The sequence below is a fragment of the Coccinella septempunctata genome, chromosome 4 (genome assembly GCF_907165205.1).
Source record: "Coccinella septempunctata chromosome 4, icCocSept1.1, whole genome shotgun sequence".
NCBI classification, from domain to species: domain Eukaryota; kingdom Metazoa; phylum Arthropoda; class Insecta; order Coleoptera; family Coccinellidae; genus Coccinella; species Coccinella septempunctata.
In genome coordinates this window covers 472,394-499,435 of record NC_058192.1, presented here as the reverse complement: position 1 = coordinate 499,435, position 27,042 = coordinate 472,394, and the positions used below count along the sequence as shown (strand labels likewise).

At 45.1% G+C, this 27,042-nt stretch overlaps 3 protein-coding genes across 5 annotated transcripts in view; 1 reads left to right on the top strand and 2 right to left on the bottom strand.

Moving 5' to 3' along the window:
* Positions 1–20,717, top strand: part of LOC123312182 (ras-related and estrogen-regulated growth inhibitor-like protein) — a 30,297-nt gene extending 9,580 nt beyond the window's left edge. Inside the window, exons 4-5 of the mRNA XM_044896444.1 lie at positions 17,706–17,962; positions 19,686–20,717. Coding sequence (XP_044752379.1) covers positions 17,706–17,962; positions 19,686–20,003 — 575 coding nt within the window. The 3' untranslated portion in view covers positions 20,004–20,717. The remainder of the gene's footprint in view (positions 1–17,705; positions 17,963–19,685) is intronic.
* Positions 20,718–21,263: 546 nt separating this feature from the next.
* LOC123311225 (F-box/LRR-repeat protein fbxl-1-like) lies at positions 21,264–26,069 on the bottom strand. 3 transcript variants are annotated; one of them, XM_044895057.1, is made up of 5 exons: positions 25,869–26,069; positions 25,406–25,761; positions 24,854–25,076; positions 24,367–24,588; positions 23,929–24,313 (listed from the first exon to the last, which is right to left on the bottom strand). In XM_044895057.1, the coding sequence occupies exons 1-5, from the start codon at positions 26,040–26,042 to the stop codon at positions 23,993–23,995; spliced, it is 1,296 nt and encodes a 431-aa protein (XP_044750992.1). In that variant the 5' UTR covers positions 26,043–26,069; the 3' UTR covers positions 23,929–23,992. The 3 variants fall into 3 exon arrangements, with proteins under 3 accessions (XP_044750995.1, XP_044750994.1, XP_044750992.1); XM_044895060.1 differs by lacking the exons at positions 23,929–24,313; positions 24,367–24,588 and adding an exon at positions 21,264–21,674; XM_044895059.1 differs by lacking the exon at positions 24,367–24,588 and having other exon boundaries at positions 23,928–24,313.
* LOC123311226 (probable signal peptidase complex subunit 2) lies at positions 22,376–23,383 on the bottom strand. The gene is made up of 5 exons (XM_044895061.1): positions 23,227–23,383; positions 23,087–23,152; positions 22,899–23,032; positions 22,665–22,817; positions 22,376–22,596 (listed from the first exon to the last, which is right to left on the bottom strand). The coding sequence occupies exons 1-5, from the start codon at positions 23,269–23,271 to the stop codon at positions 22,413–22,415; spliced, it is 582 nt and encodes a 193-aa protein (XP_044750996.1). The 5' UTR covers positions 23,272–23,383; the 3' UTR covers positions 22,376–22,412.
* Positions 26,070–27,042: the final 973 nt, after the last annotated feature.

Sequence of the window (27,042 nt, the reverse complement as noted above, 5' to 3'; positions counted from 1 at the left end):
AAAGAAGTTCAAGTCCAAATAGAATTGATTAAGGGAGAAAAAATTTGTTTCCATTAAGCATTCTTTCGAACTATAACTGAAAAATATTCGTATTCAAATGCTTGGGCGAGTGATTATGGAAGATTTGGTGTCACTTTTGGAATGTTTGGATCGTTGTCATTTACACAGTCAAGAATGTCAACTGATTAGCTGCTCCTTTATTTTTGAAACCTGTCATTCATAAAATAATTGGTTAGTCTTTCGCGAAACACGGCCAAATTATGAGTAATTTCTCATACGTGTGCAAATTTGGCAAGTCCTATAAAATGATACATTCAAAGTGAAGTTGAAGATGCATAATTTCTTCGAGAGAAATTACTCCATTCGAGTACTTAATGAGACGTCGAAATTCATTCTGTGGATATGAATTTGTCGCGAAATGCATACACAGATGTGTGTCCGAAAAAATTGGGGACTGATGAAAACATACGTTTCGTATAAAAAATTTTTTCGTGAACTTTGGCTGTGAGACATTTGCATGTTGGTGTGCCAATGTTATTTTCATTATTGGCAAGAAAACCCAGACAAAGGATATTTTGCAAATATCGTGTCCGCATGAACAGTTGTTTGCACATTCACTTCAGAAAAGCTGAGAATTTCATGAAAACGTTCATTATTTACAAAATACTATTCAAACTGAATATTTCAAATCAAAATTCGAAGGAAGAGATTCGGGGAAAGGCCTTTCAAAGGTATTAAAAACCAGGGCCGAGAAAAAAAAATTATTCACACAATATTTCCAACAAATACAGAATCGATTGAGTTCAAAACTAATGAATGGCTCTAAAACAATATTGTGAAGGTTCTTGCAAAATTTTAAGCATGAAATACCTAAATGAATAGTTGCGAAAAAAGTTGTAAATAGAAAATTCCCTACATAAATAGTATTAGATGACAGAAACGAATATACATTTTGAAAAATAGCTGAATATTAATCGAAAACTCTTGGGATCAAAAATCCGAATGTTTCCAAGAGCATTTGCAAGTCGAAATTTATGAGGGGATCTGTTAAAACGGGAAGTAAAGTAAGTATATACAGTGAGCACTTGTTGATACCGCATCAAAATGTCATGACGTTGTCTAGTAGGTATAGCGTAAATAAGTTATGTATTAATAGAACAACAGCGTCTAAATATTTTTGCTTTACTCAACAAAATTCTTGCTGCGAGTATCATCCATTCTAATTCAGAAAATTTCCATCAATGGTTGGCTTGTGTGAATGAGTAGGTGGAAGGACATTGCATGAGGTATACAAAGTTCGGTTTTGACACGACTCGAAAATATTTTGTAGGTACATGCTAGGATGTAAGACAGTATTTTGTAATTTGAATTTCAATTAAAATAATTGAATAATTTTTCTTTGGATCCTCAAATAGGGACTTGCTTCTATGGTTTCATTTCATAGTTCAGCTTTCGTACACTAGCTCATAATTTGGCAGGCCATTCGTTGCTCTTCTGTCATATTTTCAAGTTTGATTTTGACATCACGGCCATTTTGAGTTTTTGACGTAAATAAAAGTGTACATTTTCCGTTTCTCTTGAAAAATTTGTTCATTAGGCGTTTTTAGACATCAGATTCATCCAACACCTGTTTAGAAATTCAACTGCGTACTCCCATAATTGTACACAACGTGGAATCTGATCTGTTTCCGTTCAACGCATTTTATTTCACTCGCCTTCATCAATCGAACGATCTCGATGATTATTTATACGAGGAGAAACTCGTAAAAATTCCGATTTATTTTCAACAGTCTCCTGAATGGGCCTATTGTGTACTAAAAAAACGCGAGAAAGTTGTCTATAGCTGCCGTCTAAATATTTTCGACGCTCCAACGTTTCGAATTTTAGCCAGAGAACATCTCAGGTATCTCTGGCAAGCTAACGTAATATATTTTTATCCGGCATATCGATGAGTTACGAGAGATACTTGTCAGGTTGAATATACGGGGTGTTTTATGTGTATAATATTGTTCGGGTGGATTCTAGAGATCACTAAGATTAGTGATCTCAAGAAACAATGGGAAAAGCACTGATTTGAATACTGGGAATTTATATGGACCTGGTAATGTATCTCAGGACCATTTTTTTGTCATGTAAACTGGAATAAGAGGTGTGTTTTTTGACAGACGATGCTAAAACAACATGGCCGCCACAGCTTGTCAACGTGGACCTGTTGGCATTGAAATAACTCTTCGCATAAGCGGAGTAGAGGATGGAAAAACAATGCCATCAATCCCGAAGTGCACACTTGAGTCATATGAGCCTGCTCAATCTGAAATCGCATATCCTTCAACCGGAACGAATCGAACGGTCTATTTTTAAGCGAGCCTCTTCGACTCTTCCTCAAAACCCCGAAGTAAAGTGGCTCACAATTAGATTTAAGCGTTTCGAAGTGGGTCAAACTACATCATTAATTACGGATAATAGAAGTGAAAACTGCAAATGTTTCCAAAGACATTGACATATCTCTAGAATATCCGAAATGACTTATGGTCCGGTTCTCTCTGAGTAATTGGACGCACGATTTCACAACTGGACAGAAGAAACATTAAGGGTATTGGGGGTACTATTTACGTGACCGAAATAGTCGGCATACCGACCTCAATCATTTTTTTATTCGATACTCGAAAATATATCCGTGCGGCAGTGGGAGTAGATTCACCTTGACAGAGTTCTACTCTAGGAAAACGTCTTACTTCTTTGTTTTCTGTGTATAACCTTTTCCAGAACGTTCGAAAATTGACCTACTCTAATAAATGTCAAAAGAAGACTAAGAATTCCCAAGAGAAGACCAATTAACGCTAAATGAAGGATAATACTCAGTGCTTGAGCACACTAAAAAATCATTTTGAATATCAATCTTTGAATTTCTGTGCTCTAATAAACGTCAAAGTCAAATGATTTTGTATTATTCGAGTATTATTAATATCTTCGTTTTCATGTCCAATTGAACAGCTTTCTACAAAATGAATAACCAAAGCAACGTAAATTACTACAAAAAACACATTTAATAAGTACTGACTCTTTCACTCTGCGGGAAAATTATACTGAAATGTCGAAAACAAATAAATCTGGGAATGTTTATCGAATATTACTCGATGAGATTTAAAAATATCGTTTTTTGAGTGAAGTCGTTAACACAGTTTCCTTAATAGCGTTTCGACAATGCATAATTCAGCAAGATGGCGCTAATAAATTAGCGTTTATTTATATTTTTGAATTTATTTTCTTTCGGAAATATTCTACCGGAATTCATATATGTACCTATGTGAAAGTGTTATGTGGACTTGGATGCTCATTTTATTTTGATGTATCATCTTACAGAAGAAATAAGAAATATTCTAGTTCTATGGTCATGTGTCATCAAGGAAGATATTGACATTTCTGCAGAATTTCTGTGAATCTGTGTAGGGTTAGGTGCTACTAGTACTCTGTAATCTGTGGTTAGGTGCCACCTAACCTAATAGGTGGTAGGGTAGGAAGGGGAGGTGTAATCTCAGAGATCAGAGATCTTGAGTCTTATAAACGAAATAAAATCCAATTCGATGAAGCAATTTTCATTGAAGTCTAATATCAGATACATTTCTCATTGTTTATTCAATTCACCTCACTTTTTGATTTTATGGCAGGAAATGCGCTTCCTCATCCAAACAATATAACAACTCTGACCCGGTTCTGTCTCATTTATAGCTCTTTTACGAATTGTTCGACTCGCAGCATCCGTAAAAAATGATTGAGCGATATTCTTGCTCTCGCATTGGAAAGACCCTAAAAGCATCCTGGTTTTCGACTGAATCATCCGGGAGTTCTTTGGGAAGATCCACTTCAGTGCCGGAAACCGAATAAAAGGAGCAATAAATCCATATTCAAAGTTTCCAATTATAGTTTGGAAGTTCGTTGAACTTTTTCGGGTAAACGCACCCTAAATGGAGATTTACGCGGAAAAATTGGGAAAACTCCGAGATGCCGACAGAATCGGGATGGATGATACAATATCAGGGAACGCAGGAAATTGAATTGGCATCCTGAGCACCTCGACGGAAGGTGTCTTCGTCGGAATATATATGAGTAGTTAATCTTGAAGTTTCGATCTGTCGAAGATTGGAGTGGTCTGATATGGAGATCCTCGCCTGCTTTTCGCCCACTCCGTTATCCTATAACAGTGTCGATTCGAATTTTTACATGCAAAAATTTGACTTAAAACATAGATTCAATATAACCTGGAAATATTTATGAAGATGCTGACTCGGAAAACATAGAAAAAATTTCGTCTACTTCGATGCGTTGAGAACATAGACCTGAATACTCTTTGTCTATGGCTGTGAAATACTTGGAACATGGAAGCATGGGTAGAAAACGTGGGTGGGAAGCATGGGTAGAAAACGTGGGTGGGAAGCACGGGTAAAATGCGTGGGTTGGAAGAGCGGGTAGAATGCGTGGGTGGGAAGAGTGGGTAGAATGCGTGGGTGGGAAGCATGGGTAGAAAACGTGGGTGGGAAGCACGGGTAAAATGCGTGGGTTGGAAGAGCGGGTAGAATGCGTGGGTGGGAAGAGTGGGTAGAGTGGGTAGAATGCGTAGGTGCATGGGAAGCATGGGTAGAAAACGTGGGTGGGAAGCACGGGTAAAATGCGTGGGTTGGAAGAGCGGGTAGAATGCGTGGGTGGGAAGAGTGGGTAGAATGCGTGGGTGGGAAGCATGGGTAGAAAACGTGGGTGGGAAGCACGGGTAAAATGCGTGGGTTGGAAGAGCGGGTAGAATGCGTGGGTGGGAAGAGTAGGTAAAATGCGTGGGTGGGAAGCATGGGTAAAATGCGTGGGTTGGAAGAGCGGGTAGAATGCGTGGGTGGGAAGAGTGGGTAGAATGCGTGGGTGGGAAGCATGGGTAGAAAACGTGGGTGGGAAGCACGGGTAAAATGCGTGGGTTGGAAGAGCGGGTAGAATGCGTGGTTGGGAAGAGTAGGTAAAATGCGTGGGTGGGAAGCATGGGTAAAATGCGTGGGTTGGAAGAGCGGGTAGAATGCGTGGGTGGGAAGAGTGGGTAGAATGCGTGGGTGGGAAGAGTAGGTAAAATGCGTGGGTGGGAAGCATGGGTAAAATGCGTGGGTTGGAAGAGCGGGTAGAATGCGTGGTTGGGAAGAGTGGGTAGAATGCGTGGGTGGGAAGCATGGGTAGAAAACGTGGGTGGGAAGCACGGGTAAAATGCGTGGGTTGGAAGAGCGGGTAGAATGCGTGGTTGGGAAGAGTAGGTAAAATGCGTGGGTGGGAAGCATGGGTAAAATGCGTGGGTTGGAAGAGCGGGTAGAATGCGTGGGTGGGAAGAGTGGGTAGAGTGGGTAGAATGCGTAGGTGCATGGGAAGCATGGGTAGAAAACGTGGGTGGGAAGCACGGGTAGAATACGTGGTTGGGAAGAGTGGGTAGAATGCGTGGTTGGGAAGAGTGGGTAGAATGCGTGGTTGGGAAGAGTGGGTAGAATGCGTGGGTGGGAAGCATGGGTAGAAAACGTGGGTGGGAAGCACGGGTAAAATGCGTGGGTTGGAAGAGCGGGTAGAATGCGTGGTTGGGAAGAGTAGGTAAAATGCGTGGGTGGGAAGCATGGGTAAAATGCGTGGGTTGGAAGAGCGGGTAGAATGCGTGGTTGGGAAGAGTGGGTAGAATGCGTGGGTGGGAAGAGTAGGTAAAATGCGTGGGTGGGAAGCATGGGTAAAATGCGTGGGTTGGAAGAGCGGGTAGAATGCGTGGTTGGGAAGAGTGGGTAGAATGCGTGGGTGGGAAGCATGGGTAGAAAACGTGGGTGGGAAGCACGGGTAAAATGCGTGGGTTGGAAGAGCGGGTAGAATGCGTGGTTGGGAAGAGTAGGTAAAATGCGTGGGTGGGAAGCATGGGTAAAATGCGTGGGTTGGAAGAGCGGGTAGAATGCGTGGGTGGGAAGAGTGGGTAGAGTGGGTAGAATGCGTAGGTGCATGGGAAGCATGGGTAGAAAACGTGGGTGGGAAGCACGGGTAAAATGCGTGGGTTGGAGGAGCGGGTAGAATGCGTGGGTGGGAAGAGTGGGTAAACTGCGTGGGTGGGAAGCATGGGTAGAAAACGTGGGTGGGAAGCACGGGTAAAATGCGTGGGTGGGAAGCATGGGTAGAAAACGTGGGTGGGAAGCACGGGTAAAATGCGTGGGTTGGAGGAGCGGGTAGAATGCGTGGGTGGGAAGAGTGGGTAAACTGCGTGGGTGGGAAGCATGGGTAGAAAACGTGGGTGGGAAGCACGGGTAAAATGCGTGGGTTGGAAGAGCGGGTAGAATGCGTGGGTGGGAAGAGTGGGTAGAATGCGTGGGTGGGAAGCATGGGTAGAAAACGTGGGTGGGAAGCACGGGTAAAATGCGTGGGTTGGAGGAGCGGGTAGAATGCGTGGGTGGGAAGAGTCGGTAAACTGCGTGGGTGGGAAGCATGGGTAAAAAACGTGGGTGGGAAGCACGGGTAAAATGCGTGGGTTGGAAGAGCGGGTAGAGTGCGTGGGTGGGAAGAGTGGGTAGAATGCGTAGGTGCATGGGAAGCATGGGTAAAAAACGTGGGTGGGAAGCACGGGTAAAATGCGTGGGTTGGAAGAGCGGGTAGAATGCGTGGTTGGGAAGAGTAGGTAAAATGCGTGGGTGGGAAGCATGGGTAGAAAACGTGGGTGGGAAGCACGGGTAAAATGCGTGGGTTGGAAGAGCGGGTAGAGTGCGTGGGTGGGAAGAGTGGGTAGAATGCGTAGGTGCATGGGAAGCATGGGTAGAAAACGTGGGTGGAAAGCACGGGTAAAATGCGTGGGTTGGAAGAGCGGGTAGAATGCGTGGGTGGGAAGAGTGGGTAGAATGCGTAGGTGCATGGGAAGCATGGGTAGAAAACGTGGGTGGGAAGCACGGGTAAAATGCGTGTGTTGGAAGAGCGGGTAGAATGCGTGGGTGGGAAGAGTGGGTAGAATGCGTGGGTGGGAAGCATGGGTAGAAAACGTGGGTGGGAAGCACGGGTAAAATGCGTGTGTTGGAAGAGCGGGTAGAATGCGTGGGTGGGAAGAGTGGGTAGAATGCGTAGGTGCATGGGAAGCATGGGTAGACAACGTGGGTAGAAAGCACAGGTAAAATGCGTGGGTTGGAAGAGCGGGTAGAATGCGTGGGTGGGAAGAGTGGGTAGAATGCGTGGGTGGAAAGCATGGGTAGAAAACGTGAGTGGGAAGCACGGTAAAATGAGTGGGTGGGAGAGCGGGTAGAATGCGTGGGTGGGAATCACGGGTAGAAAACGTGGGTGGGAAGCACGGGTAAAAAGCTTGGGTTGAAAGAGCGGGTAGAATGCGAGGGTGGGAAGAGTGGGTAAAAAGCGTGGGTTGGAAGAGCGGATAGAATGCGTGGGTCGGAAGCATGGGTAGAAAACGTGGGTGGGAAGCACGGGTTGAATGCGTGGGTGGGAAGAGCACCCGCTCTTCCAACCCACGATTTTTACCCGTGCTTCCCACACTCGTTTTCTACCCATGCTTCCCACCCACGCATTCTACCCACTCTTTCCACCCACGCTTTTTACCCACTCTTCCCACCCACGCATTCTACCCGCTCTTTCAACCCACGCTTTTTACCCGTGCTTCCCACCCACGTTTTCTACCCGTGCTTCCCACCCACGCATTATACCCACTCTTCCCACCCACGCATTCTACCCGCTCTTCCAACCCACGCATTTTACCCGTGCTTCCCACCCACGTTTTCTACCCATGCTTCCCACCCACGCATTTAACCCACTCTTCCCACCCACGCATTCTACCCGCTCTTCCAACCCACGCATTTTACCCGTGCTTCCCACCCACGTTTTCTACCCATGCTTCCCACCCACGCATTTTACCCACTCTTCCCACCCACGCATTCTACCCGCTCTTCCAACCCACGCTTTTACCTGTGCTTCCCACCCACGTTTTCTACCCATGCTTCCCACCCCCGCATTTCACCCACTCTTCCCACCCACGCATTCTACCCGCTCTTCCAACCCACGCTTTTACCTGTGCTTCCCACCTACGTTTTCTACCCATGCTTCCCACCCACGCATTCTACCCGCTCTTCCAACCCACGCTTTTACCTGTGGTTCCCACCCACGTTTTCTACCCATGCTTCCCACCCACGCATTCTACCCACTCTTCCCACCCACGCATTCTACCAACTCTTCCAACAGACGCATTTTACCCGTGCTTCCCACCCACGTTTTCTACCCATGCTTCCCACCCACGCATTCTACCCACTCTTCCCACCCACGCATTCTACCCGCTCTTCCAACCCACGCATTTTACCCGTGCTTCCCACCCACGTTTTCTACCCATGCTTCCCACCCACGCATTCTGCCCACTCTTCCCACCCACGCATTCTACCCGCTCTTCCAACCCACGCATTTGACCCGTGCTTCCCACCCACGTTTTCTACTCATGCTTCCCACCCACGCATTCTACCCACTCTTTCCACACACGCATTCTACCCGCTCTTCCCACCCACGCATTTTACCGTGCTTCCCACCCACGTTTTCTACCCATGCTTCCCATGCACCTACGCATTCTACCCACTCTTCCCACCCACGCATTCTACCCGCTCTTCCAACCCACGCATTTTACCCGTGCTTCCCACCCACGTTTTCTACCCATGCTTCCCACCCACGCATTCTACCCACTCTTCCAACCCACGCATTCTACCCGCTCTTCCAACCCACGCATTTTACCCGTGCTTCCCACCCACGTTTTCTACCCATGCTTCCCACCCACGCATTCTACCCACTCTTCCAACCCACGCATTCTACCCGCTCTTCCAACCCACGCATTTTACCCGTACTTCCCACCCACGTTTTCTACCCATGCTTCCCACACACGCATTCTACCCACTCTTCCCACCCACGCATTCTACCCGCTCTTCCAACCCACGCATTTTACCCGTACTTCCCACCCACGTTTTCTACCCATGCTTCCCACCCACGCATTCTACCCACTCTTCCAACCCACGCATTTTACCCGTACTTCCCACCCACGTTTTCTACCCATGCTTCCCACCCACGCATTCTACCCACTCTTCCAACCCACGCATTCTACCCGCTCTTCCAACCCACGCATTTTACCCGTACTTCCCACCCACGTTTTCTACCCATGCTTCCCACCCACGCATTCTACCCACTCTTCCAACCCACGCATTCTACCCGCTCTTCCAACCCACGCATTTTACCCGTACTTCCCACCCACGTTTTCTACCCATGCTTCCCACCCACGCATTCTACCCACTCTTCCAACCCACGCATTCTACCCGCTCTTCCAACCCACGCATTTTACCCGTACTTCCCACCCACGTTTTCTACCCATGCTTCCCACCCACGCATTCTACCCACTCTTCCAACCCACGCATTCTACCCGCTCTTCCAACACACGCATTTTACCCGTACTTCCCACCCACGTTTTCTACCCATGCTTCCCACCCACGCATTCTACCCACTCTTCCAACCCACGCATTTTACCCGTACTTCCCACCCACGTTTTCTACCCATGCTTCCCACCCACGCATTCTACCCACTCTTCCAACCCACGCATTCTACCCGCTCTTCCAACCCACGCATTTTACCCGTACTTCCCACCCACGTTTTCTACCCATGCTTCCCACCCACGCATTCTACCCACTCTTCCAACCCACGCATTCTACCCGCTCTTCCAACCCACGCATTTTACCCGTGCTTCCCACCCACGTTTTCTACCCATGCTTCCCACCCACGCATTCTACCCACTCTTCCAACCCACGCATTCTACCCGCTCTTCCAACCCACGCATTTTACCCGTACTTCCCACCCACGTTTTCTACCCATGCTTCCCACCCACGCATTCTACCCACTCTTCCAACCCACGCATTCTACCCGCTCTTCCAACCCACGCATTCTACCCGCTCTTCCAACCCACGCATTTTACCCGTACTTCCCACCCACGTTTTCTACCCATGCTTCCCACCCACGCATTCTACCCACTCTTCCAACCCACGCATTCTACCCGCTCTTCCAACCCACGCATTTTACCCGTACTTCCCACCCACGTTTTCTACCCATGCTTCCCACACACGCATTCTACCCACTCTTCCAACCCACGCATTCTACCCGCTCTTCCAACCCACGCATTTTACCCGTACTTCCCACCCACGTTTTCTACCCATGCTTCCCACCCACGCATTCTACCCACTCTTCCAACCCACGCATTCTACCCGCTCTTCCAACCCACGCATTTTACCCGTACTTCCCACCCACGTTTTCTACCCATGCTTCCCACCCACGCATTCTACCCACTCTTCCAACCCACGCATTCTACCCGCTCTTCCAACCCACGCATTTTACCCGTACTTCCCACCCACGTTTTCTACCCATGCTTCCCACACACGCATTCTACCCACTCTTCCCACCCACGCATTCTACCCGCTCTTCCAACCCACGCTTTTACCTGTGCTTCCCACCCACGTTTTCTACCCATGCTTCCCACCCACGCATTCTACCCGCTCTTCCAACCCACGCATTTTACCCGTACTTCCCACCCACGTTTTCTACCCATGCTTCCCACACACGCATTCTACCCACTCTTCCCACCCACGCATTCTACCCGCTCTTCCAACCCACGCTTTTACCTGTGCTTCCCACCCACGTTTTCTACCCACTCTTCCCACCCACGCATTCTACCCGCTCTTCCAACCCACGCATTTTACCCGTACTTCCCACCCACGTTTTCTACCCATGCTTCCCACACACGCATTCTACCCACTCTTCCCACCCACGCATTCTACCCGCTCTTCCAACCCACGCTTTTACCTGTGCTTCCCACCCACGTTTTCTACCCATGCTTCCCACCCACGCATTCTACCCACTCTTCCCACCCACGCATTCTACCTGCTCTTCCAACCCACGCTTTTACCTGTGCTTCCCACCCACGTTTTCTACCCATGCTTCCCACACACGCATTCTACCCACTCTTCCCACCCACGCATTCTACCCGCTCTTCCAACCCACGCTTTTACCTGTGCTTCCCACCCACGTTTTCTACCCATGCTTCCCACACACGCATTCTACCCACTCTTCCCACCCACGCATTCTACCCGCTCTTCCAACCCACGCTTTTACCTGTGCTTCCCACCCACGTTTTCTACCCATGCTTCCCACCCACGCATTCTACCCGCTCTTCCAACCCACGCTTTTACCTGTGCTTCCCACCCACGTTTTCTACCCATGCTTCCCACCCACGCATTCTACCCACTCTTCCAACCCACGCATTCTACCCGCTCTTCCAACCCACGCATTTTACCCGTGCTTCCCACCCACGTTTTCTACCCATGCTTCCCACCCACGCATTCTACCCACTCTTCCAACCCACGCATTCTACCCGCTCTTCCAACCCACGCATTTTACCCGTACTTCCCACCCACGTTTTCTACCCATGCTTCCCACACACGCATTCTACCCACTCTTCCCACCCACGCATTCTACCCGCTCTTCCAACCCACGCATTTTACCCGTACTTCCCACCCACGTTTTCTACCCATGCTTCCCACCCACGCATTCTACCCACTCTTCCAACCCACGCATTTTACCCGTACTTCCCACCCACGTTTTCTACCCATGCTTCCCACCCACGCATTCTACCCACTCTTCCAACCCACGCATTCTACCCGCTCTTCCAACCCACGCATTTTACCCGTACTTCCCACCCACGTTTTCTACCCATGCTTCCCACCCACGCATTCTACCCACTCTTCCAACCCACGCATTCTACCCGCTCTTCCAACCCACGCATTTTACCCGTACTTCCCACCCACGTTTTCTACCCATGCTTCCCACCCACGCATTCTACCCACTCTTCCAACCCACGCATTCTACCCGCTCTTCCAACCCACGCATTTTACCCGTACTTCCCACCCACGTTTTCTACCCATGCTTCCCACCCACGCATTCTACCCACTCTTCCAACCCACGCATTCTACCCGCTCTTCCAACACACGCATTTTACCCGTACTTCCCACCCACGTTTTCTACCCATGCTTCCCACCCACGCATTCTACCCACTCTTCCAACCCACGCATTTTACCCGTACTTCCCACCCACGTTTTCTACCCATGCTTCCCACCCACGCATTCTACCCACTCTTCCAACCCACGCATTCTACCCGCTCTTCCAACCCACGCATTTTACCCGTACTTCCCACCCACGTTTTCTACCCATGCTTCCCACCCACGCATTCTACCCACTCTTCCAACCCACGCATTCTACCCGCTCTTCCAACCCACGCATTTTACCCGTGCTTCCCACCCACGTTTTCTACCCATGCTTCCCACCCACGCATTCTACCCACTCTTCCAACCCACGCATTCTACCCGCTCTTCCAACCCACGCATTTTACCCGTACTTCCCACCCACGTTTTCTACCCATGCTTCCCACCCACGCATTCTACCCACTCTTCCAACCCACGCATTCTACCCGCTCTTCCAACCCACGCATTCTACCCGCTCTTCCAACCCACGCATTTTACCCGTACTTCCCACCCACGTTTTCTACCCATGCTTCCCACCCACGCATTCTACCCACTCTTCCAACCCACGCATTCTACCCGCTCTTCCAACCCACGCATTTTACCCGTACTTCCCACCCACGTTTTCTACCCATGCTTCCCACACACGCATTCTACCCACTCTTCCAACCCACGCATTCTACCCGCTCTTCCAACCCACGCATTTTACCCGTACTTCCCACCCACGTTTTCTACCCATGCTTCCCACCCACGCATTCTACCCACTCTTCCAACCCACGCATTCTACCCGCTCTTCCAACCCACGCATTTTACCCGTACTTCCCACCCACGTTTTCTACCCATGCTTCCCACCCACGCATTCTACCCACTCTTCCAACCCACGCATTCTACCCGCTCTTCCAACCCACGCATTTTACCCGTACTTCCCACCCACGTTTTCTACCCATGCTTCCCACCCACGCATTCTACCCACTCTTCCCACCCACGCATTCTACCCGCTCTTCCAACCCACGCTTTTACCTGTGCTTCCCACCCACGTTTTCTACCCATGCTTCCCACCCACGCATTCTACCCGCTCTTCCAACCCACGCATTTTACCCGTACTTCCCACCCACGTTTTCTACCCATGCTTCCCACACACGCATTCTACCCACTCTTCCCACCCACGCATTCTACCCGCTCTTCCAACCCACGCTTTTACCTGTGCTTCCCACCCACGTTTTCTACCCACTCTTCCCACCCACGCATTCTACCCGCTCTTCCAACCCACGCATTTTACCCGTACTTCCCACCCACGTTTTCTACCCATGCTTCCCACCCACGCATTCTACCCACTCTTCCCACCCACGCATTCTACCCGCTCTTCCAACCCACGCTTTTACCTGTGCTTCCCACCCACGTTTTCTACCCATGCTTCCCACCCACGCATTCTACCCACTCTTCCCACCCACGCATTCTACCCGCTCTTCCAACCCACGCTTTTACCTGTGCTTCCCACCCACGTTTTCTACCCATGCTTCCCACACACGCATTCTACCCACTCTTCCCACCCACGCATTCTACCCGCTCTTCCAACCCACGCTTTTACCTGTGCTTCCCACCCACGTTTTCTACCCATGCTTCCCACCCACGCATTCTACCCACTCTTCCCACCCACGCATTCTACCCGCTCTTCCAACCCACGCTTTTACCTGTGCTTCCCACCCACGTTTTCTACCCATGCTTCCCACCCACGCATTCTACCCGCTCTTCCAACCCACGCTTTTACCTGTGCTTCCCACCCACGTTTTCTACCCATGCTTCCCACCCACGCATTCTACCCACTCTTCCAACAGACGCATTTTACCCGTGCTTCCCACCCACGTTTTCTACCCATGCTTCCCACCCACGCATTCTACCCACTCTTCCCACCCACGCATTCTACCCGCTCTTCCAACCCACGCATTTTACCCGTGCTTCCCACCCACGTTTTCTACCCATGCTTCCCACCCACGCATTCTGCCCACTCTTCCCACCCACGCATTCTACCCACTCTTTCCACACACGCATTCTACCCGCTCTTCCCACCCACGCATTTTACCGTGCTTCCCACCCACGTTTTCTACCCATGCTTCCCACCCACGCATTCTACCCACTCTTCCCACCCACGCATTCTACCCGCTCTTCCAACCCACGCATTTTACCCGTGCTTTCCACCCACGTTTTCTACCCATGCTTCCCACCCACGCATTCTACCCACTCTTCCAACCCACGCATTTTACCCGTACTTCCCACCCACGTTTTCTACCCATGCTTCCCACCCACGCATTCTACCCACTCTTCCAACCCACGCATTCTACCCGCTCTTCCAACCCACGCATTTTACCCGTACTTCCCACCCACGTTTTCTACCCATGCTTCCCACCCACGCATTCTACCCACTCTTCCAACCCACGCATTCTACCCGCTCTTCCAACCCACGCATTTTACCCGTGCTTCCCACCCACGTTTTCTACCCATGCTTCCCACCCACGCATTCTACCCACTCTTCCAACCCACGCATTCTACCCGCTCTTCCAACCCACGCATTTTACCCGTACTTCCCACCCACGTTTTCTACCCATGCTTCCCACCCACGCATTCTACCCACTCTTCCCACCCACGCATTCTACCCGCTCTTCCAACCCACGCATTCTACCCGCTCTTCCAACCCACGCATTTTACCCGTACTTCCCACCCACGTTTTCTACCCATGCTTCCCACCCACGCATTCTACCCACTCTTCCAACCCACGCATTCTACCCGCTCTTCCAACCCACGCATTTTACCCGTACTTCCCACCCACGTTTTCTACCCATGCTTCCCACACACGCATTCTACCCACTCTTCCAACCCACGCATTCTACCCGCTCTTCCAACCCACGCATTTTACCCGTACTTCCCACCCACGTTTTCTACCCATGCTTCCCACCCACGCATTCTACCCACTCTTCCAACCCACGCATTCTACCCGCTCTTCCAACCCACGCATTTTACCCGTACTTCCCACCCACGTTTTCTACCCATGCTTCCCACCCACGCATTCTACCCACTCTTCCAACCCACGCATTCTACCCGCTCTTCCAACCCACGCATTTTACCCGTACTTCCCACCCACGTTTTCTACCCATGCTTCCCACCCACGCATTCTACCCACTCTTCCCACCCACGCATTCTACCCGCTCTTCCAACCCACGCTTTTACCTGTGCTTCCCACCCACGTTTTCTACCCATGCTTCCCACCCACGCATTCTACCCGCTCTTCCAACCCACGCATTTTACCCGTACTTCCCACCCACGTTTTCTACCCATGCTTCCCACCCACGCATTCTACCCACTCTTCCCACCCACGCATTCTACCCGCTCTTCCAACCCACGCTTTTACCTGTGCTTCCCACCCACGTTTTCTACCCACTCTTCCCACCCACGCATTCTACCCGCTCTTCCAACCCACGCATTTTACCCGTACTTCCCACCCACGTTTTCTACCCATGCTTCCCACACACGCATTCTACCCACTCTTCCCACCCACGCATTCTACCCGCTTTTCCAACCCACGCTTTTACCTGTGCTTCCCACCCACGTTTTCTACCCATGCTTCCCACCCACGCATTCTACCCACTCTTCCCACCCACGCATTCTACCTGCTCTTCCAACCCACGCTTTTACCTGTGCTTCCCACCCACGTTTTCTACCCATGCTTCCCACACACGCATTCTACCCACTCTTCCCACCCACGCATTCTACCCGCTCTTCCAACCCACGCTTTTACCTGTGCTTCCCACCCACGTTTTCTACCCATGCTTCCCACACACGCATTCTACCCACTCTTCCCACCCACGCATTCTACCCGCTCTTCCAACCCACGCTTTTACCTGTGCTTCCCACCCACGTTTTCTACCCATGCTTCCCACCCACGCATTCTACCCGCTCTTCCAACCCACGCTTTTACCTGTGCTTCCCACCCACGTTTTCTACCCATGCTTCCCACCCACGCATTCTACCCACTCTTCCAACAGACGCATTTTACCCGTGCTTCCCACCCACGTTTTCTACCCATGCTTCCCACCCACGCATTCTACCCACTCTTCCCACCCACGCATTCTACCCGCTCTTCCAACCCACGCATTTTACCCGTGCTTCCCACCCACGTTTTCTACCCATGCTTCCCACCCACGCATTCTGCCCACTCTTCCCACCCACGCATTCTACCCACTCTTTCCACACACGCATTCTACCCGCTCTTCCCACCCACGCATTTTACCGTGCTTCCCACCCACGTTTTCTACCCATGCTTCCCACCCACGCATTCTACCCACTCTTCCCACCCACGCATTCTACCCGCTCTTCCAACCCACGCATTTTACCCGTGCTTTCCACCCACGTTTTCTACCCATGCTTCCCACCCACGCATTCTACCCACTCTTCCCACCCACGCATTACACCGCTCTTCCAACCCACGCATTTTACCCGTGCTTCCCACCCACGTTTTCTACTCATGCTTCCCACCCACGCATTCTACCCACTCTTTCCACACACGCATTCTACCCGCTCTTCCCACCCACGCATTTTACCGTGCTTCCCACCCACGTTTTCTACCCATGCTTCCCACCCACGCATTCTACCCACTCTTCCCACCCACGCATTCTACCCGCTCTTCCAACCCACGCATTTTACCCGTGCTTCCCACCCACGTTTTCTACCCGTGCTTATCACCCACGCATTCTACCCGTTCTTCCCACCCAAGCATTCTACCCTCTCTTCCAACCCACGCTTTTTACCTGTGCTTCCCACCCACATTTTCTACCCGTGCTTCCCACCCACGCATTCTATCCGCTCTTCCCACCCACGCATTCAACCCGCTCTCCCAACCCACGCATTCTACCCGCTCTTCCCACCCACGCATTCTACCGCTCTTCCAACCCACGCGGGAAGAGTGGGTAGAATGCGTGGGTGGGAAGAGCTGGTAGAATGCGTGGGTGGGAAGCACGGGTAGAAAATGTGGGTGGGAAGCACAGGTAGAAAACGTGGGTGGAAGTACGGGTAGAAAACGTAGGTGGGAAACACATGTAGAATGCGTGGGTGGGAAGCACGGGTAGAATGCGTGGGTGGGAAGCACGGGTAGAAAACGTGGGTTGGAAGAGCGGGTAGAATGCGTGGGTGGGAAGCACGGGTAGAATGCGTGGGTGGGAAGCCCGGTAGAAAACGTGGGTGGGAAGCAGGGGTAAAAAACGTGGGTTGGAAGAGCGGGTAGAATGCGTGGGTGGGAAGCACGGGTAGAATGCGTGGGTGGGAAGCACGGGTAGAAAAAGTGGGTGGGAAGCACGGGTAGAAAACGCGGGTAAAAAGCGCGGGTAAAAAGCGCCTGTAGAAAGCTCGTGAAAAAAGCCCTGGAACATACATATCTATGTTCTAAGGTGAAATAAGAGATAGTAAATCTGTTTTCATAGATGCTAACCAATATCGTTCTATGAAAAAGTTCCATTTCCTCATAATGTATGACCATAACAACAATATAACTCTGAAACGAAGAAAAGGATAGGAAATATCACGTCAAATCAATGCTACTACTTAATCCCTCAGCACCAACTCTAATCGTCTCTTTTTTCATTACAGACCTTCTCTACAGGCAAACGCTGACGGTAAACAGCATCCCCTTGGAGGTAGAAGTGGTGGACGTATGCAGTTGTGAATTATCCCTCTTCCCCGAGGAAGCTATATACTGGGCGGATGCTTGTGTCGTTGTTTACGATATCACCTGTAGGGATTCCCTCACGCACGCCGCTGAACTTTTGCAGAGAGTAGCGCAGCTTAGGAGTCAGATGCCCATCGTTTTGCTTGGAAATAAATGCGACTTGGAACATTTGAGACAAGTAAGTTGAAATTCTTCTTCCTCTAAAAAACGGGTCATGTTAAGAAGAAGAAACCATAGAATGTATGTGGCTTACTTTACGTTATATATAGCTCGAGAAAGGCATAGATATGAGAGAAAAATTGCACTGAATTTCTTTCGGATGACAAAGCAAGATTCATGGTTTATTTTTTTCAGCATTTTGTTTACAACAAAACAAACACTCATGGAATTGAAGAATATTATATTAAAAATGCGTTAAGCTTGTTTATCAGCAAAAATAGATAACACAATCTGATAATCATTTTTGACCACGCGATGGCTACATGTTTGGACAAAATTAGCTACTGTGCGAGAGTTCATTTATAGGTAGTATTAAAGTTATGGGGCTCCACTCAATGACAGCAGATATTTGGAGCAGCTTGATGAGAAAGCTGCAGAAAATATTCTTTGTTCATCACAATATTTGCCACTTGATAATTTCTTGATTTGAGTTTTCAGTGAACGAAAACTTCAAATAGTTTATTCCCAGCAAACCGGATGTTTGATCGATAGAAATTTTCGCCACATAGGTATAATTTGCCAGATCAAACGCATCGTTTATAGATTTTACAAGGTCGGTTGTAGTTCTATTCCTGATATTAGTAATTTCTCATTGAATAATCTGGTTCGAAGAATTCCTTATTATAAGACGGAATGATGGGAAACCCTATCAGTAGAATGTACGCAAAAGGCTTCACCCTAACTTCGACAAGTCCGGAAATAAGCTGGTGAAACTGAGTCGATTTTCCCATTGTTTGAAGATTCGTTCATAATCATGTTTATGTTGAGTAGATCATAAAATTTCTCAGCAGTGCGTTTCGTAAGTATATTGAAAATTCCAACACTAAGCTATCAAATTGTTATATTCATCTTGATGAGGTAATGAAAAAAATGAAAAAATTGGTCGATAATAATCTGTGTCAGATAACCACAAATCGGAGCATAGAATATCGACCCTCCTCAATGTCATGATCTTCTATGAACCTTGCTAGTTTTTTCCTTAAAAGCACTTTCCGGATCGTTTGTGAAGTAAGATTCAAAAACGATGCGTTGAATGAACCGTTAACAGGAAACCCAAAACATTAAACATCGTCGGAAATGATTGGAAACGGATATAAAATTTACTGCACATAAACTCAGATGATGAGGCGGCCATTGACCCCTTCTTCCGATCCTCGAGAGGGTCATTTTCACGTTAGCAGGAAATATCGTTCTTGTGGTTCCGTTGCCTGAAGTTGTACTAGCGTTGCAAAGACGTTTCCGGGTTCACGATCCACTCGAGGAATTAACGAAAGGGTGAGAATGGTCGGGAAGGTTCATTAGTTGCTCCTAATCAAAGTCCTCTACCTTCGGGCGGATCGTCACTGTTGTTTCATCTCTATGGTCCGGAACTATCCGCCTGTTATTGAAGGCGAGTTTTGTTCGATTCCTCAACTCGTGTTGCGTGACGTTTCTGGTTTCCTTTTGAATGCGGAAGTTACGGGTGTTTATGAAGAAGAAAATTCACTCAGATAGCTTGTTTTTTAATCCCATTCCCCATTCTAGCTATGAACCACTTATGTTTTCCAATCGAGCGCTCATAGAAACTGATTCATAGAGTTTTCATAGATGGGATGATGTTGTGTTTGAACGTAGTGCTTAGCTTGTATCGCCAAGGGGTTCACAGAGAATATCATCACTAAATCCTATCTCTGTTGTTACAGGTCGAAGAAGTGGAAGGCCGAACGGTCGCAATCCAGAACAACTGTCAATTTCACGAGGTGTCAGTGTCCGAAAACAGCAGAGCCATCTACACGTCCATAGATTCTATCCTGAACGAATGTCGGTCGGTACAGTCCACCCAAAAACCGAGAAAATTCTCCGTCTCCAAAATGATAGGTACGCTAATAGGAAGTGCCAACGGCAAGGTTGCGCCCAACACGAATCAGGGTGGCACGGTGGTCGTGTGCCACAAGTCTGATCTGTACAAGTCCAGGATCCTCAGGAGGAGGCAGAATTTCACGGCCACAGCGTCGCTCTGACTATTGGACGGGCAGGACAGCACTGCTCGCTAGTTTTCTACAAAAAATTGTGATGCGACCATAGAGTTGTATCGTTGGTAATGTTGGCCTTCCCAGTTTTATGGGAAGTTGGCGGAAGGAATTTCCGTGTTGAGCTCAAAAGGAAGTCGAATTTTGTAGACGATTTGTCCAATTGATTTTAGATATTTTCCAATATTTTTGTTGTTCCAATTGTTTGTGGTCCTCTATGAACGGACAGAATCCGGATATAACTCGGAGAGAGAGATAAATTGCCACTTGGCGAATGTTCAGAAAAGTTTTGCAGTGATTTTGTAGATTCATGAAAGATTAACTTGATAGTTTGCATCGAATTTGATATATGGAGGGTGCCCTTCATAGAATTTGAATAAAACCACAAGCCACAGACCGATAGGTGAAAATTCTTCAATATTGGTCTGTGGTCTACGCTCCGGGGGACAGTTGGGAGTAAAGATCTACTCTCCATAGTCAAACCGAGCATTAGAGTTTCATCATAGACTAATATTTCTATGAGTCTATGAGTTTCATTCACAGAATATCAGCAAACAGTCGATATTTTATCGGGAAAAAAAAGAAATGAGTAAGTTTCGTTTATCAAAGATTATATAATTTTGTTTGCAGCTAGGTTTCTGAATGAAAAAATCGACCCAAATGAACAGATTTTTTTTTGTGGAAACTCCTGTTTCACTTGCTTCTGGCAAAGCAAAAAACCATAATACCTTTTTTCACGGCTTCGAAAGAAAACTGATTGTAATTTTATAAAGAATAATCGACGTCAAAAAATTAAGTTCACATTTAATATCCCTTTGTGATATTTATCCACTCATAGGGGTCGATATTCGGCAGAAAATACCATTTATTCATGAATTCGATACAATTCCGAAATGGAATCAAGAATATATGCCAAATAATTGTATATAATAGCAAATAAGGCTGTGATATTAGGTGAAATTAATTAATTTTTTTTGTGAATTCGACATTATAATGAGTCATTAGTTTTATAAAATGTTCGAACAAGTATGGTTTAGTTGTATCAAATATATTTGTATTTATTAAAGTCTTGTCTTTTTTTCGACAACTTTTCCTTCCTCTCCTATCCGATATGAAAGAAAGAAAAATATAGTTTCTAGTTAATTCAGGGGCGTAGATGAAGATTCTACAATAATGTCACTTGAGCGAACTGATCTAATAGGAGAAACATTTTATACATATGGGAATATTTTATTCAAGAAAAATGCATTGTACATGTGTGGTTAAACAGCGATAATTCCGTAATTTTCATAATTACATTAGAATAAAGCAATAAATCAATATTTCGTTAGCATTATTGAAAAATGCATTACCTACCTTTCGCGCGATAATTATAATTGAACTTTTCATCTTTCCTATTCCATGATGAATTCATATTCTTCAAATTTATCTATATTTAGGTGCAAATGCATTTTCCTGCTTTTTATATGCAATAGTATAAGGTTACAAAAGAACAAAATTAGGCTACTATTTACAAGATTCTTCTATATCAGCTTGAGTCATCAGATCACCAACATTCTTTTCTAAATCATCAATTCGTTTGCCCATCTCCTCTATTCTGGACATTATTTGATCTGATGTAGTCTCCAATTTACTTTGTATGCTTTCTAGGAGATTCTGCACCTAAAATTCAAAAAAATCGGAATGAAGCTTTAAATATTTTAAACAGACCAATTTATTGCCTAAGAACTCATTTGATCATAACTCAACCTTATCTCATGTGAAAAAATAAATTATAGTAAGTGCAGAAATTAGCTTACATATTGAGGTAGTTCTTGCACATTTTTGGGTTCGTTAAATGTTAAATCAGGCTCAGTTTTAATCATCTCGTCAACGTTTGTAACAAAAGATATGAATGAAAAATATGCCGCGTTGCACCGATTCGATCGAAATTCGCGTGATACCGTTCACCTGGTACCATTTGTTTAGTATATTAATTGCATGGATACATGGAACGAGGGAGAATTCTCGACACAAATATTTAATCAAAATATTTGTTATAAGATTTTTATTGAATTTTCGAACAACCTTTGCGGGGCGCGGGGCCTTATCAAAACATACAAACAAAATTTCATCCCTTGACGAGAAATTATGGCTCTACTGCAACGCCATCTAGCGAGATGCCCAATTTTCACATACCAGAGAAATACTCAACTTTTTTTCACATTTTCCTGACTCGAAAATTGAACTCATTATAGTTACAACTCACAGGATTAATGTGAATATAAAGAATTAGTCCTTCACAATTTAATGGACTCGTGAAGAAAGCAAAAAAATAAATTCACAGCAACACTTTAGAAGATTTCCCTAAATAAAAACGAACATTATAAATACCAATTTTATTCAAATTATCACTATAATTTATTTATCTTTACGATCATGTAAAAGTGAATTATGTAATTTTGTGACTTCAGCTTCTACCAACTCGGGAACCACAAAGCCTTGCTCATTTATAAAATTAGCCACACTTTTCTTGGAAGATGTTTCATTTGATTTACCATTGGAATCCGTACAGCTCAATTTCAAATGGTAAATATCATCATATCTGGAAATGATCGTAATGAACATTTTAACAGTAATTCAAAAATTCAGTATGATTCATTTTTTACATACTTTTTCAAATATGAGCTAGCTTCCCAAACTATGTCCCTTTTAGAGTTCTTTTGTACACATACAGCAAAAATGCCCTTCTCTTTGTATGTTGTATACAAAGTTAGCACACCCATCATAAAGAAGTATGTTGTAACAGAAAATATCAAAATGGGCCTGAAAACAAGTCGAATTCATTTATTTGTCCCAAATTCTAATTCTTCAACATAAATCTTGTGTTTCTCGATGTTGACTCACTTAGATTCTGGAAACGGGTATAAATAATCCCAAACAAGAGCGAACATTGCTACGCCGACAGCTATACCACAAATTAACAATCTGCCATCCATAAGAGCAAAATTTTCAACATAGTTGTATTTTTTAGTGAGAACCTAAAGAGACAAAGGGTGTTTAAGTTATAAAACTTATTATTATATGATATGTACCTCTTTAACAGCATCATCCAAAGAATTTTTAACGGCAGAACCATCCCATTTGTTGATTTTCGTCGGCTAAATAAGAAGATTAATTAAACTTATATTTGATGAAATTACATATTTCAAACATCAAGAATAAATGCACTTGCCTTATTAGCAGCGTCATCTTTATCTTTAATTTCTTGGTTGGTCATTTTGCTCGAGAAATGATTATATATTTCGAATTGATATTTTCTAGCAGAGCAGATTGTTTAGATACAAAGACAGCTGTCAAAAAGTTGTTTTCGACACGTCACGTCACACGTCATGTTCTTTTAGAGGAATCTCTGGTTCATATAACAGAAATCACCGATCTTATTCTTTTTCTTTTTTTGTCTTTCACAATGAGCCTAGATCATCACCATTCACAAATCAAACACCTCCTTAGCTCAGGAGCTGGACACACAGTCACTTGTGCTCAGGAATGCAAGGAATTTGCTCACAACTCAGATAACAGAAAACAAATATGCCATAGTCATTTTTGAATAACACAGAACATTATACTGCTCTGATACTGCTGTTCTATGATTCCATTGAACTCTATGGGAACCATAGGTATAGGTTCCCATAGAGTTCAATGTATGATTCAAATATAATACTAACATTTCTATGGTTCACGCTCCTTTATGAATTACTCGGCGATCGGCGAGTTCGGTAATGCCAAAGAGCAGAGACAACAGGTTGTCTCTGCCAAAGAGTCTTTAACTCTTTGGTAATGCACACTGTGCACACAGAACATATGCATATCGGCCACATCTGGGGATACGTGATAATAACGTTATCTGCATCGCCAAAAAAAGTATTATTTCAAAAATATATATTCCAAAATTTCGACTAATAATTAAAACTTCATACATTTCGATATAAAATTATCAATTAAACAATCCTATAATCTTCGAAGCTTTTTCTGAATTGAGAATGACAAATTCGTATTTTGATATTACTCGGCATTTCCTTCAGAGAAGCTTCCAATTTTTTGAGATTTTCACCATTATCAACGAATATAATATGAATAGATGCTTGTATTGGCAGGAAGTTGTCTATAGATAGCTTTAAACAGAACGCAATATTTAAAATTGCCAAACTATCACATTTCTGGAGACATGATATGTCAGTTATATTCTTGCAGCTTTTGATGATTAATTTTTTCAATTTGGGACAACATTCAGCAACTGCGTTCAAAGCGTTATTTTTTATCTGGAAAAAATATATGTTTCAATAAGAATTCGATGTCTCTATTCAATATGAACCTTCCAACATCCAGTGAAATCAATGATTTCCAAATTTCTCATCTCCTTTTTTCCATCAAAAAATGCAGTTTCTACATCTACATCTCCGATCTGATTACCGAATGTAAACTTCAACGTCTTCAAATTTCTCAAATACTGCCATATTACGGAGAAAGTTTTTCCGTTCAAATTATATGCTCTATGAAACCCTAAATATTCTAACTTATGGCACATCAATATTTTCTGAAAAGGTTTGAAGGCTTAATCAAAACATAGTGTGATTTCAAAGTGATTGGACTAATTTCAGCACCCTTCTGCATGTAAACGTAGTGCTCAAAGATTAATATCTTTGGTAGTGCTTAGCTCGATGTTTTGCCATTGAAGCTAAGCATCATAGAGAAAGGGTCTCTTGTCTCTGCTAAGCATTACGTTCGAGCACAGAATTGTTAACCTTCTGATCTGAATTCCTTTTCACCTAAAATACTTTGGAAAATCAATATCAACTCACTTGGAAGCATTGATCGGTCAATGTAGCCCCATCGATGAAAAAACCCTTCAAATTGTTCGACATATTGGATACAATGAAACTACAATCTTCGTCGGTCAATTGTTCTCTCGATGAATCATACCTTATGGAAGACACGTAAAATTCTTCCAAATTACGGCAGTTCAGTGAGATGTCGACCATGTCTTTAGTAGTGAGGTTTCCGTTATCAGACAAATTCAAAATCCTTTAAAAAATCACAAATCAAATGTATAAGGAGCTTTCCAAAAGTGAAGTAGGGGTTTTGGAATATAGAAGACGATCTATTTCTAAACGTAGTGCTTAACTTTTACATCCACAAGATTGTCAGTGAATTGTAGATTAATTTTCAATGTAAAAGAACAATTTAGTAAAAATACCAGCAAATTTTCGCGGAACTTGAAAAGCTAACTTCATTACATAAGAGTCAATGACTAACTTCTGAAGATAACCACAAAAATAATGTAGTAAAAGCTAAGCACTACGTTCATACACAGAAAATATCGACCTTCTGTGTGACGGCTTGGGGTAGCTTACTTCAAATAATTAAGTCTGGGCAATTCATCGAATATTGAGCTATCTTTAAAGGTAGTTCCTTTCAAGTCTAGCATTTTCAGTTGCTTGCATTTCCTCAACACAGCTCTCACAGTTTGAGCACTGAGATTATTGCAGTATCTTATGATAAGATATTGCAGATTGGGTAGGCATCGATATACTTGTCTCAGAAGAGCCGATGCTTCTATTACGTCTTTGATGTATACTTTTTCAAGTTGCCCAAACATCCATATCTTCTGCAGAGCCATATTCACACTACCGGTCGTACGAAGTTTCTGTATTTTCAAATTTTTCCACAACGAAGGATTTAACGCGCCTTGTTTCCATCTTTGACACACCTAAAATAGTCCTATATCAAACAGTACAGGAGGTGATACTTCTTTGGGCATTAAAAAATAGTTTCAACGTAAATTTTCATGTTTGACTGCGATAAGTAATGTGTTACCTGCTGTACTGTATGTAAATCTTTCTCATTCAAATGGGAGAATATTTTCAGCAAGATATGTTGGGGTAATCTGTTGAATCCTTTAACGTTTTTCTCAAATTCATTTCTGAAAAGGGATGATTCAGAAGAGTTCATCAACTCTGAATAACATATGGAGGATTGTGTTTGATCCATGGCAGTTCAAAAAAATATCAATGTCATTTCGCGCAGGGGGGGTTAACTCCCTTGAAATGATTTTGTTCGGGCAGAAGTAGTGCCATCTATCGAGTTTTTTCCTTTTAACTATGGATGAATAGATATTTTAGAGTAGATTTCTTCACGAATATCTATTTAATAGCAGCAACTTTGATTGAGAAAGAAGAAAAAGAATAAAAACAACAACAATGTGATGGAAGTCAAAACTTTTGACGTAAAAATGTAAAAAATGATTCGAGGAAACCGTATGTGGCGGGATATTTAGCCAGAAAAACGATGAATGATATTATAATAAATGTTCGGATTGCTTGGAAGTAATTCAGGCTAAATGAAGCCCACACAAAATTGGTGAGACCCTCCTGAACATGTAATACTATTTTTCATCGCTCAACTCTAAATATCCTCGCCAAAATAACTCCTTTTAATAACCCAATTCAAAATTAGGGAAGAATTCAGGGGGCAAGTAGATGTTGTTGTTGAGGAGTTTCAAGCCCAATATGAGGAGGTATTATCTTCTTTTATTCCTATAGATTAATTTTTCCAATCAGATGTTACCAAATCTACAAATTGAAATTTTTTCGGCGAGTATCAAATCTTCTGCGCATCATTACTAATTTATGTCGGAAATTAAATTTTTTTCGGCATAAATTTGTGATGGTACGCAACCGAAATTTCAATCTTGATGTATTGAAATTTAAACCAAATGCGTTGGCAGTTCAGTAGGCATCTGTAATTCTGGTAGCAATGCTGCCAAAATCATGCCGGCGAAAAAGGAAAAAACTCGATAGATGTCGCTCTAAAGGAAACAAATTCAGACAGAGAGTTGCGCATCTATAGGTTATCTATGATTTCGCGAATTGATCGACCACAGAATCGCAAGTTTAAACATTCGTGATCCGCCATTACCTCTACAAATCCGCCATCTTAGACCGCCATATTGAATTGCTAACTATAAATCTACTCTGTAATCTGTGCTATA

What these genes read in the sequence shown, in the direction of transcription:
- LOC123311226 (XM_044895061.1), bottom strand. Translation starts at nt 23,271, where the DNA reads ATGACCAACCAAGAAATTAAAGATAAAGATGACGCTGCTAATAAG. An exon ending in TGGATGATGCTGTTAAAGAG is followed by an intron (nt 23,033 to 23,086) that starts GTACATATCATA and finishes TTGTCTCTTTAG; the next exon opens with GTTCTCACTAAAAAATACAA. An exon ending in GCTAGCTCATATTTGAAAAA is followed by an intron (nt 22,597 to 22,664) that starts GTATGTAAAAAA and finishes GATCATTTCCAG; the next exon opens with ATATGATGATATTTACCATT.
- LOC123311225 (XM_044895057.1), bottom strand. Translation starts at nt 26,042, where the DNA reads ATGGATCAAACACAATCCTCCATATGTTATTCAGAGTTGATGAACTCT. An exon ending in CCCAGACTTAATTATTTGAA is followed by an intron (nt 25,077 to 25,405) that starts GTAAGCTACCCC and finishes GATTTTTTAAAG; the next exon opens with GATTTTGAATTTGTCTGATA. An exon ending in ATTTCACTGGATGTTGGAAG is followed by an intron (nt 24,314 to 24,366) that starts GTTCATATTGAA and finishes TATTTTTTCCAG; the next exon opens with ATAAAAAATAACGCTTTGAA.